Source organism: Anolis carolinensis, chromosome 2 (assembly GCF_035594765.1).
Source record: "Anolis carolinensis isolate JA03-04 chromosome 2, rAnoCar3.1.pri, whole genome shotgun sequence".
Taxonomy (NCBI): Eukaryota; Metazoa; Chordata; class Lepidosauria; order Squamata; family Dactyloidae; genus Anolis; species Anolis carolinensis.
Window position 1 is genome coordinate 76,983,891 of NC_085842.1, and position 12,922 is coordinate 76,996,812.

The window sequence follows — 12,922 nt, forward strand, 5'->3', positions numbered from 1 at the left end:
GGAGATATATAATTTTTATATAGTAATTTACTAAAAATACTGTCTTCTGCATTTGTTCCCTCACCAGTTTTGCAAATATTTATGCTCATGTGGGGACTTACCAAATATAATTATAGGTGCAGTCAATCCCATTCAGAATACAATATGCAAGGACGCAAAACATTGAGTGTAATTTCTGGGATTTATACGTATGTATTCTTAATCTAGTCATTCTTTGATTTGGTTTTTGAAATTTAGAACAAATTTGGGAAAGCAGATTTTTAAAATGATAGTGACCCCTTCTACACTGCCCTGTGCCCCAGGATCTGATCCCAGATTATGTAGTTATCTCAGATTATCTAGCAGTGTAAATTCATATAATCCAGTTCAAAGCCAATCATCTGAGATCAGATCCTGGGATAAAGGGCAGTGTAGATCAGGCCAGTGGAACACTATTGAAGTAAGAAAGAAGCAGGAAGTTCTACATAGAAAAACCCCTCTTAGGAATTTCCGCTAATATTTCAAAGAAATATACAAGAGAGACTTGCCAGATAATTTCACCTCCCTTTCTGCCCGTGTCAATTGGATCTTGCAAAAAAAAAAAAAATAGCTGGTTGTGGGAACAAGGATAGATGATAAGCTTCAGTGGAGACATCTTTTCCCCATGATAACTTGTCCAGGAATGAATTTCCCTTACAAGGGATAGATTTCTCTCACCTCCTGTTGTCTCACCCCTGTTCTTAACTAGGAGTCATTTGTACAGCGGATGTTTGTAACTTGGGGACTGCCTGTCAAAACTTTTGGGATGAAGGGGAATGACCACTACAGGCAGACAGGAAGCTAAAACAACTTGAGCTGTGTAGATCTAGGAAACAGAGATAAAAACAAGATGACAGGCAGACACTACAGGCACAGAGTTTCCTTTTTCCCTAATGGCTTCTTCACTTCCAACAAATACTGCCTTTCAAAACTTGGTTGATTTTCCTTAATTATCCATCTTGAATATATCTTTTCCTGATTAGTCATGGCTAGTTTAAACTCCCTCTTTGTACACATGTAGATAGAACTGTCAATGCTGTTGCTGTTTTAGCCACAACGTTCTCATGTTAATCCCTATATAAAACCATATTTTTTATGTTGTTTCTAACTGTTGGAAACATTCTATAGCAGCTCTTTATAATCTACTTTGGTTTTGGTTTTTCGATGTCTTCTGCAGTTTTGGCTTATTTTTTCCTCCCTCATGATTACTGATCACGTTTTTAAAGGTTACAAAATAGATTCCCAAAATAGATCACTAGAAAACCCTCTTGTTTCATCCTTTTATTGCAAGAACTATCTGTTTATTCACAGTTCCTATTCTTATTTTAACCACCTCTTAAGTCATTCACGTCTGAATTGCTAGAGGCACAATCAGATAGTTGTCTGCCACTTTCTGGAGACTATTAGATGGTGAAAAAAGCCCCATTTTAATCAATATGAAGGTGCAGCCATGCGGGTGGGTTGTACCCTCAAAGGAAGCACCTGTGTGGGTGGGTGATGATTAACTTGCTTCCAGGACTAGGGGCTCCTTCAAAGAGGCTGCTGCACAGGGAAGTGGCAATCAAAGGGGCAGCCATGCAGGTAGGTGATAGTTTATCCGCTTGCGTGGCTGCCTCCTTGTGAAAAGGGAAAGAAGGCAGGCGTGGGAGAGTGAATTCACTCCCTGCCCACCTTTTTTCTTTCCCTTTTGGCACTGTGGGAAAGCTGAGAGATCAGTCAAGTCCCACAGTGCCAAAAGAGCATTCACACCCTTAAGTTCGCTCACCCAGGTGAATAAACTAAAGGTGCGACTATTATGCAGGGAAAGGCAAAAGTCTCATTTTGCCTTCCCGAAAAGGGGAGTTATTATGTGCTGGCAACTATTACACAATGAATTACGGTAGTTTGTTTCTTTTAAATGTTTAGTCAGAATTTCCCATCTTATAAACAGAATCTATTGCTTTTAGTCCTACTCTGTTAAGAAAACAAACACAAAGTAACAACTTTTCAGCTCTTTGAAGATAGCTGTTATTTGCCCTTTTCTCCTCTTCGTTCATTCTCTGCTCACTGCACTTCGTTTACTTGATTTTTTTGGCAATCCTTGGGCTATTCATTTCAGGAGAGACTTTGTATTGGGGTGAGAGGGTTGTCTCATAGTCAGCACACACTGACTACCAGTGCTTCTCTGCAATTTGATGACATCTACAGACTTTGCTAATGTTCCGCTCACTTCAGAAAAATTATACATGCTCCAATATAGAATCTTGGGAGACCCCACATCTTTCATCCCTCAATTGCAAGAATTGCTTCCTCATTCTCGTTCTGGTTTTTATGTATTTATTAAGCATATGCTGTTAAATTAATTGTTATGGAGTTATAAACACGGAGGTCTGCTGTGCTTTACTACTTAAGCTTTTTTAACATGCACAACTTAAACTTTACTAGTGTGAAACACACACAGGTGTTTATTGTACTCCATGAATGCAGGGGGGCTGGCTATACTCTCTATCCAGCAGCTAATACATGCATGCTGTTATTGTTATGGTTGAGCCTCATGGCTCTACTACTGGGAGACGTGGGCGTAAGACTCCTCGAGAGTCAGATACGCTCGAGGAGCGAGAAAGGAAGCGGCTGCGAGATATCTTTGCAGAACCATCTGACGAGGATTCTTTTGAGGGGTTTACTGAGAGAATGGAGGAAGAGATGGTTAGCTCGGAAGAGGATGACATGGAATGGACTCGTGTAAGGGAGGATTTGGGTGCCACTGGCAATGATAGTATGGAAGGCGATTGGGGACCTTCAGGATTAGACCCGTGGACAAGCTGGAGGGATGGGACGGGATCCACAGCTGGGGATGCTGTGGGGCGTAGTCAAAGGTGTTCCAGTTCTGATGAGGAAAGGGATGAGGAAACGCCCGGGCTAAGGAGAACAGCTGATAGCGATGAGGACTTGTAACTGGCATAAAATGGGGTTTGGGAGCAATAGCAAATTGCGTTGGGCAAGGTAATCTGGACGAACGCTTGGGATCTGTGTGGGAAGTTTTCCTGAAGACGGGTGTGATTCGTTTGCTGACTACCTTTGACCTTCCGTCGTCTTCTTGACGGACGCCATCTGCTTACTCTGGACTTACGGACTGACTGACTACGGCCTTGGATTCTCCTACCTGTGTCTATCGTTGGAACTGGTGAACTACAAACGTCTGCATCTGCCTTACGACCTTCGGAACGGATTGGGACTTCGCTGACTGCTTCTGCCCTCGTCTGCTGTGTTTGTATCGGGAAATTGCCTGCTGTGTGGAGGAGTAACCTCTAAGTTACTCAAACATAGCTCTTGGCAGCAGAGAAGCATCTGCTGCCAATTAGTTGCATTCCTTTGAACTTTTTGTTCACCAGCTTCTGTTTGTTTATTCCCAGGCTGAAGCAAGCTGTTTTGATTTAACCCGGATTAAACTCCGGTTTAATCCGGTTTATCTTTTGAACGTTTTTCTTGTCTCTTTTTACTTTTAAGGCCAGTGTTTGCCTAGCCCTTGTCTTTTACGGGCATTTTTGGTTCTGTAACTCCAATAAACTTTGTTATGTTTTATCTTGTGGCGTTCTGTCTTTGACAGTTATATAATATCTGAAACATCCTATATTTACAGAACATTTTGCCAGCGTGTGATCATAGTGCTAATCAAAGAAAAAGGCAAAGTATAATAAATTAAACTAAAATTTTGATAACATCACAACATTACAATTATACAGTGATCATGCATACATACCAATGCATGTTTGATTGTCCTTTAGATCTTGTTATCAAATTCATATTTTAATCAACTTCACATTGCTTTTAGCACAAAGCATCAAGCATCTAATATATAATCTGATGAGACAAATGTGATAATCATCCAGGCATTTCTCATTGAAATTACATATTAACAAATAGTGAATCATATTTGTGTCCCTTCTGACTCATCATTGCACATGACTACACCCGTTTCACTATGTTTTGTGCTTGTGAATTGATGTACATAAATTTTAATACATGGAGCAGCAACAGCATGAAAGTCTTCTTTGATATATCATATTTAAAATTAAATATAATAGATATATTGATTTCTGTGACACATCAGTTACCTAAATGGTCTATTCCATGATCTCCTTATTGGCTCCCAAAATAAAATTTGTAGTGTAACTTCTGTTGGCCTCTGCCTATGATCTAGGACATTTAAGATAAATTGAGACTTCACACTTAAGCAATTAGAAACCATATTGTTTTCCTTAAGTGAAGTCATATAGACTGAGTTTCAATCATGTCTTTCCACATTCAAATGAATTAATCCCTTATCACGTTGCTATACAATTTCAAACTATTGTCAGGATCTCCAATCCTTGACATCTCTGCTCAGCGGACAAAGAACAGATGCCAGCCATAAAGCAGGCCGGCCATAAAACATCAATGACCCTCTGGTATGTAAGAGTCCCTATATATGTGGCACAAAAGAAGGTTCTGGTATTCAGTACAATAAAACTTGTTGGAATCTACCCGCGTGTGTCTTGGTGCTTTCTTTGGAAGACGGACCCACAGCACAACTGGGAGAAGAGAACCCGACAACTATCTATTTTAAGAGGAAGCATCCTGTGCCCAGAAATCCTATAGCTTGACAGTGGGAAGAGTATTAAAAAGAATTGAGAGGAAAGAAAGACCATAAGTGTTAGGCAGGGACAAATATTTCTTTCATAATCTCTACTAGAATACCGTGTTTCCCCGAAAATAAGACAGTGTCTTATATTATTTTTTACTCTCAAAGATGCATTAGGTCTTATTTTCAGGGGATGTCTTATTTTTCCATGAAGAAGAATTCATATTTATTGTTGAACAAAAAAAAATGAAAATTTATTCTATACTGTACAGTAGTTGTCATCACAAACCAACATAACTAAACCAGACAAACTGTGACTCCTGTCAAGAATTTCTTGTTACTATCATTATTTCCATATACAACTGGTATGTAAGCCTCCCCGAGTCCCTCTGGGGAGATGGAAGCGGGATATAAAATTATTATTATTATTATTATTATTATTATTATTATTATTATTATTATTTTATTGTATGACACAGCAAACAAGATAGACATGCTGGATTTCGTATCACAAAATCACAAGTCGAACACTTCCCAAGCGTTTAGGACTGTGTGATTTATTATTATTATTATTATTATTATTATTATTATTATTATTATTATTATTATTATTGTTTACATTTACCAATCCTGCATGCTCTGGTGTTCTGTTCAATGGGCACGCTTCCAAACAAAAACTTTGCTAGGTCTTACTTTCGGGGGAGGCCTTATATTTAGCAATTCAGCAAAACTTCTACTAGGTCTTATTTTTTGGGGATGTCTTATTTTCAGGGAAACAGGGTATTTCTATGTTTCCTCTGCATTGATAAACAAAACGGATACTACAATTTTAGCAATATGTTTAGAAACTGTTTTCATCCTATATTTGACTAGTACTACCTCATAAGCCATTGGTGTTTCCAGTGCTTGACTATCAAAATATGTTGTACTAGTATTGCAAAGGAAGAACAGAATCTTCTTCAAAGCCACAGTTCTTATAAACCAAATACTGTGTGCAAGGAGGGCATATGAGGAAAAGAGGGCACAAACTCTATGAACTAAACATTAGTGCTTGCCATTATTTCCTCTTTTGTAAATTGTCCCATTGTTGAAGTGAGCAATATCTTGTGTTCGTGGCCAGTTGCTATGTTTTAAATGCGGATGCTATGTTTTAGATGTTTTGTTTGTAGCAAAAGGTCAGGTACCATGGAGCCTGTCAAAGTATTCCAGCTGCAAAATGAGCCAGACAACCTATTTAACTGTCTGGCCCATTTTGCCACCAAAATGATTGTCTGGCCCATTTTGCCACCCAAAATGTCATTTGGTGATGCTTAAATAAAAATTCTAGGTGATTCACCAACATTCCTGGCCATTTAATTTCCCTCGACTTCTGACTGCTCTTTGAATGGTAAGGCTGTATTATGGGAGGGAGGGAGGCTACATGATATACAGTTCTTCAGAGGCTTCTGGGGCCACTTGTAGTTCTTCCTCAGTAACCACCACCATAACAAGACTCATGAAGATAGAACAAACATATTTGGTAGAAAATTACATCAAACAAAATCTTTTTAGAACATGCACATATAATTATTTCAACAGAAGCTTCCTCAGTTGGAATTAAAGTGTTTACATGGGAACAACTGTTTCATCTTTTGGCTGCTTTCCGTTGTCTCAGGAATCTGGAATGTGGATTACTGGAAAAAGCCATCCTTTTGCTAGATCAGAGTAATGTAATTCATTCTTCCTATCACCTGAGTTAATGCATGTTGGTTAGAAGATTGATTTTCTGGTTTAGCTTGTTTCCACTGAAATTGCTACAGGAAACATCATTATCATATTCATTTATTTATTTCCACCTTTTCCTCCAGAACTTGTATTCATGGTGGCATTAAAAAGTTAAAACCGATACAATAAAAACACATATAAGCACATATAAGCAAAAACATACAAACAGTTTCATAGGAATTAAGTTAGCATTACACAGTATTAAAAGCTCATTCTTTCTAAATTATTCTCAAAGCTTGTTAGAATAACAAAAAAAATCTCTATCTGCTGATAGAAGAATAACAATAATAAAATTGTGTTGTAGAAGGCTTTCATGGCCAGAATCACTGGGTTGCTTTGAGTTTTCCAGGCTGTATGGAAAGAATGTTTCTGGATCATGGCCATACAGCCCAGAAAACTCACAGCAACCCATTAATAAAACTCCTAGGAATGAAGTTTCATAACACTGGAGCAATCTGTGTTTCCACCAGATGTGCTCATGAGAGTGTTGGGCCAGAGAAGGGCTTCCCCCAAAGATCTCTCTGGACAAACTCATGTGGGGAAATACCTTCCTTCAAACAGCCTGAACCTAAGCCATATAGGGTTTTATAGGTCATAACTAGCATTTTGAGTTGTGCCACGGAACAAACCAATAACCAGTGAAGCTGATGTCACAAGGGAGTCATGAACTCCCTGTAATTAGCCCTACTCAGCCATGTGGTTGCAGCTTCAAATGAGGCATCTCCAGGACCAGCCACAGCTGCTGAATTTGTCTTGATCAAATTAAGTCTTTAATGTTAATCAGAATACCAATAAAATCCACTTATATTGTGCTTCCTTATGACATTCAAAAACAAATATTCGTCTAAGCAGTTTGTGTGACTTAGAATGAGAACCAGGATGCTACTCTTATATTTCTGGTATTTAAGCAGTGTCACTTTCCTATAAGCATTCCTACACTTACACCTCACCTTTCATTAAGAATAAATAATATTGAGTAATAATGGTGCTCAAGCATTTTATTTGGTTTCACTCATTGATGATGAGCTAATATAAGTATTTTATTTACATATAAAAATCTGTTTTGTGATAGAAACCGGCTCATTTATTTGATTTTCTGAGGTTTCAGAATCACACTAGAGTATGATCTAACACATGAAAAAGCATACGGAGAAAGATCTCTGGTATTTATATAATTATATTCAAGGTGAAGATGTTCCAGTTGTGAATCTTCATAGTCATGATCTTCTTCACTGTCATCTTCTTCCTCATCATCCTCATTATCCCTTCTAATTCTACAGATGCGCTCTGTGGGAACTGCTCTGTAAAGATCATATAGAACACAGTGAAACATTTGTAAAAAGGACTGAAAATATCATTAAATAGATGTATGTTTTAAATCAGGAATGGATGGGCTCCAGACTTGCAAGATAAGGTTTTTTACCACACATCAGGCCCCACTAGCTAGTTTCAGTCACAAAACAACAGCATAAAAAAAAGAAAGCTCCAATTAATGCAGTGAGCTTTATTCTCACATCACTGTAGATAAGACTCCAGCAATTAATAGCAAACTAGATTTAAAACCCAATTCTAAGTTGGTTGTGAAACAAACATGGTAGATTCTGCAGCATATCACCATACTGATGAAGGAATTAAACTGACTTGCACATATCTTGTATGGAGATATTCTGGCAAAGACTACTTTTGTCATAATATGAGAAGAAGAAGAAGCACCAATAAGAGGGAACCACATTAGAAGTGACCAAAGATTTAAATTGGCAAACTTGAGGACCTAACAGATCTTACCAATGCCATTGGAACTAAGGTGCTAAATCTGAGTTCAAATTATTTGCTCTTTAAGATTTATCATAGTCTCTTGGTCATGTTTGAAGAAGGGGAAAGCCTTCTTAGATTAGAAAAAGCCCCATTTATAGCAGAAAGTTGTTTGGAGTAGTACAAAACCCGGGAAAGGGATGTTATTGGTTTTCCACAATGCTTGTCCTTATTATTTAGCTATTTTCTTTAATAGCTGCCAAACAGCTGTTTATAAAAGCTTCATGAATCCACCTAATAATTTATTTTAATAAGGAACTCAGAAAACTAAAGGCAGATATATGAAACCGCATATAATATGAAACAGACAGGGAAATTCAAGTGTGTTGGATGCATGCTGCGAGATTATAGTGTGAAAGAAAGGGAAAAGATCACCTTTCCTGTTTTCCATACCACTACTATCCTCTTATATAGTTATATTATAAAACCCTCAGACTGGTTTTGGAAAACTTCTAGTACTGTATAACACAACAGGGGAAGAAATGATATACTCTGTGTGTGTATGGGTGCACGTGGAGAAATATTAGTAAAAAAAAAACAACCCCCCAAAACTGGATCAACTTATCTACAGATCTGTGTAAATACTGTATCTTAACTCTTTCAAAACTTGAATCCTCTCCTTTTCTGAGTACAGTTGTGAAAATCAAGAGAATTAAGAAAATCAAGAATTAAGATTCATCCCAGGAGAACCTAAAAGCAGCACCAGCCTCAACCTCTTATCTTTGATGATGTGAGCATACTGCAACACTGTGTTGCAGAATAGCAACAACAATTCATGTACAGTAGAGTCTCACTTATCCAACATAAAGGGGCCGGCAGAACATTGGATAAGCGAAAATGTTGGATAATAAGGAGGGATTAAGGAAAAGCCTATTAAACATCAAATTATGTTATGATTTTACAAATTAAGCACCAAAACATCATGCTTTACAACAAATGGATAGAAAAAGCAGTTCAGTACACAATAATGTTATGTAATAATTACTATATTTATGAATTTAGCACCAAATTTCCCAATTTATTGAAAAATTGACTACAAAAACATTGACTACTAAAAGGCAAACTGTTGGATAATACAGAACCTTGGATAAGCGGAGCTTGGATAAGTGAGACCCTACTGTACTTGAATGACTGAGTTCTAATATGAAAGGGAGAGGGTAATCTCTACAGATTAAGCTAATAACATTGTAAAATCCAGAATGCAATGCCAGAATTTAAGTATGATTAAGTCTTATCCAACCACAGAACTGTGTTTTTAAACAATTGTAAGGGATATTAGTAAACAACACAATGTTTTTAAAGCAGATTTAACAAAAAGAAACAATTAACAAGTATCAGGAGATACTTATTTTACCGAAGTCCCAGACAATTCTGTAACAGAAATGATTTCACAGCATACTAAAAACAGGGATGATTAAATCTATTGGCTTTTTCAGAGCTTGATAACATAATTAGAAACATAACCTGTATTACAATATTCTATGGGAGAGCGACAGACAGCAGAGCTTCAAATGGAGACTTGAGTGAAAAGGTACAATAATACTGGAAGGGATGGTCCTTACATTGTCATGGTTTTAGGACATGTTTCCCAACCCTTTTTTCTATTTAATTGTGATTATGGAAGATAGTTTTCTTTCTGGCTTATTTTAATGAAATGATAGTTACAGTAGATGCTGTTCAAGTAATATTCTTTTTCTAAAACTGCTTTCACATATGTGATATGTATCTGTGCCTGAATTTTGTTTAACTACAGCCTGTCAAATTTTCAAAATACAGTAGAGTCTCACTTATCCAACATAAATGGGCTGGCAAAATGTTGGATAAGCGAATATGTTGGATAATAAGGAGAGATTAAGGAGAAGCCTATTAAATATCAAATTAGATGATTTTACAAATTAAGCACCAAAACATCATGTTATACAACAAATTTGACAGAAAAAGTAGTTCAATATGCAGTAATGCTATGTAGTAATTACTGTATTTACGAATTTAGCACCAAAATATCACGATATATTGACAACATTGACTACAAAAATGAGTTGGATAATCCAGAACGTTGGATAAGCGAATGTCTACTGTAATATATTTTGGGTGCACTTTCCATATCCATAAAAATTAGAAACTACCTTATGGGAAAATGCCCCTGGAAATATTCGTTAATGTGGGATTTGTGTATTGGTAGTGTTTAAATGAAATTTGTGTCTTTCCTGTATTGCATACTGATTGCATCATCCAGAGTGTGCTATAGTCTGGAAAGAGTTAATTACTAAGAAGCTGTGATGACCTTGATGTGTGGCTGAAGCTGGGGAGTATCCAGACACAAGTGTGTGTGCATTGCTGATTGCATCAGTTCAGTTCAGTTCTGAGTTGAGTCGAGTGCTGTCTGCTGAGAAGTCAAGTCCTGTGTCCATTGTCTTCAAGTCTATTTGTCTTGATTATTACTGAAGTCACTAAAACTTTGTATATAGTTTTACCAACGTCTCTGATGTCTCTTCGTTCTGCGTTCCACTGACTCCATCCAACTACTGCTGCGCTGCAATTACTCTGACAATATTTACATGGATCAGTGTCTTTTTTGCTGGGGGTCATTGTGGATAGATTTTGGGGTTGTGGGGAAGAAAACAAAGGTGTAATAAAATCTAGACTTCTTTTCCTCAATCTTTTCTGCATAACATATTTCCTTATGATACTTCAGTTCCATTACCTGTGGACTACTAAAGAATTTTAAGCCACAGCTGCCAGTTGTCTTTAGGATGCCAGAATCATTATGGATACATGCATTCACTGGCATATAAATTAAACAAAAACCATTGAACTGAAAGTTATTGTTATTTATGACCTCTAAAACTTAACAAAAAATTCCAAAAGTTCAGTCAAAATTAAGCCAGTATTCATCAAACATTGATATACAATGAGCCCTCAGTATCCATTGGGATTTGGGTCCATGACACCACCACCACTCTCAAGGATACCAAAATCTGTGGCTGTTCAAGATCCAGTATAGATGATGGCGTAGAAAATGGTTCTCCTTATATAAACTGGCAAAATAAAGGTTTGCTTTTCTGAATTTTTTAAAATACTTTCAAGTCATGAATGGTTGAATCTGTGGATGCAAACTCACTGGATATGGAAGGCCAACAGTATAGTGAAATATTTTGAGAAGAAAGATATTAATCCATCCAGTGTTATACAATATTTATACTTAGCCATTTTATTACCTTATTTTGTTGTTGTTGAGCCTGAGAAAATTTAGTGATCTCATTTCTGCAATTCCAAGTGGCACAGATTTCAACTGGTTGTGATCCAAAAACACTTCTCTGAGAGAGTGATATGCCCCATAGAATGACACAGGGTCAATTCCATCATCATCAAGTTTGTTAAATGAAAGGTAGAGGTACTCCAGACCAGGCCTCATGTGTCCAAATACAAATCCTGGAATTCTGTCAATTTGGTTTCCTATAAGTACAAGGTGCACTAATGACTTTGGCAGATAGGAGGGAACATGGTACAACTTATTGTAAGAAAGATCAATGGATTCCAGGTTCCTAAAATAAAGAAAAGGGGAAGATATACAAAGATAAGAGTACGTGATTAATGCAAAACAACATACCCTGAGACAAATGTCAAGCAACACTGAAGCATGTGGTCATATCTGTCAAAAAGAATAAGTCTTATATTTTGTTCCAACAACATTTGGGACATAGTTTTGTATTTCTTAATACAAAGAGTGTATCCAGCTAGTTGAAAGCATGAATTTTAAATTCATGTCTTGTGTTTTGGTCTCTGTCCTGTGTGATTAATGTGTATTTTATAGAAATGCTTTGCTGTGGAACTGCATTGTTTGTAGAATTTTTATAGTATTTGTGTGCTTTTGACTGTGTTGTGACCCGCCTCGAACCATGAGGAGAGGTGGGTAAGAAATAAAAGTGTTGTTGTTGTTGTTGTTGTTGTTGTTGTTGTTATTTTATTATATGACACAACGAACAAGATAGACATACTGGATTTCGTGACACAAAATCACAAGTCGAACACTTCCCAAGTGTCTTGGACTGTGTGATGTATTTTCGGATAATGCGTGCAGATCCCAGTAGGGTGGCCTTTTGCAGTTGGCAGATCGTAATTTTGTCAATGTCTGTTGTTTCCAAGTGCCGGAAGAGATCTTTTGGCACGGCACCCAGTGTGCCCATCACCTGCACTGGTTTCTGCCAGAGTCTTTGAAGTTCAATCTTGAGGTCCTGATAGCGGCTGAGTTTTTCCTGTTGTTTTTCGTCAATGCGACTGTCACCTGGGATAGCAACATCAATGATCCAAACCTTTTTCTTTTCCACAACTGTGATGTCTGGTGTGTTGTGTTCCAGAACTTTGTCAGTCTGTATTCGGAAGTCCCACAGTATCTTTGCGTGTTCATTTTCCACAACCTTTGCAGGTTTGTGATCTCACCAGTTCTTTACTGCAGGGAGGTGGTACTTGAGGCATAAGTTCCAATGAATCATCTGGGCCACATAGTTGTGCCTCTGTTTGTAGTCTGTCTGTGCAATTTTCTTACAGCAGCTGAGGATATGATCAATGGTTTCACTGGTTTCCTTGCACAGTCTGCATTTTGGGTCATCTGCTGATTTTTCAATCTTGGCCTTAATTGCATTTGTTCTGATGGCTTGCTCCTGGGCTGCAAGGATCAGGCCTTCTGTCTCCTTCTTCAGTGTCCCATTCGTAAGCCATAGCCAGGTC

The 12,922-nt window shown here is 37.5% G+C and overlaps 2 protein-coding genes across 7 annotated transcripts in view; one reads left to right on the top strand and one right to left on the bottom strand.

Moving 5' to 3' along the window:
- cenpp (centromere protein P) overlaps positions 1-12,922 on the top strand; it is a 224,474-nt gene that overhangs the window by 136,441 nt on the left and 75,111 nt on the right. The gene's annotated exons all lie outside the window — the stretch shown is intronic.
- ecm2 (extracellular matrix protein 2) overlaps positions 6,424-12,922 on the bottom strand; it is a 28,188-nt gene continuing 21,689 nt past the window's right edge. For all 6 annotated transcript variants that reach the window (XM_008105183.3, XM_016991604.2, XM_003217658.3 and 3 more), the window contains 2 exons: positions 11,413-11,739; positions 6,424-7,683 (listed from right to left, as the gene is read on the bottom strand). In XM_008105183.3, the coding sequence (XP_008103390.1) occupies positions 7,467-7,683; positions 11,413-11,739 (544 nt within the window). In that variant the 3' untranslated portion in view covers positions 6,424-7,466. The remainder of the gene's footprint in view (positions 7,684-11,412; positions 11,740-12,922) is intronic.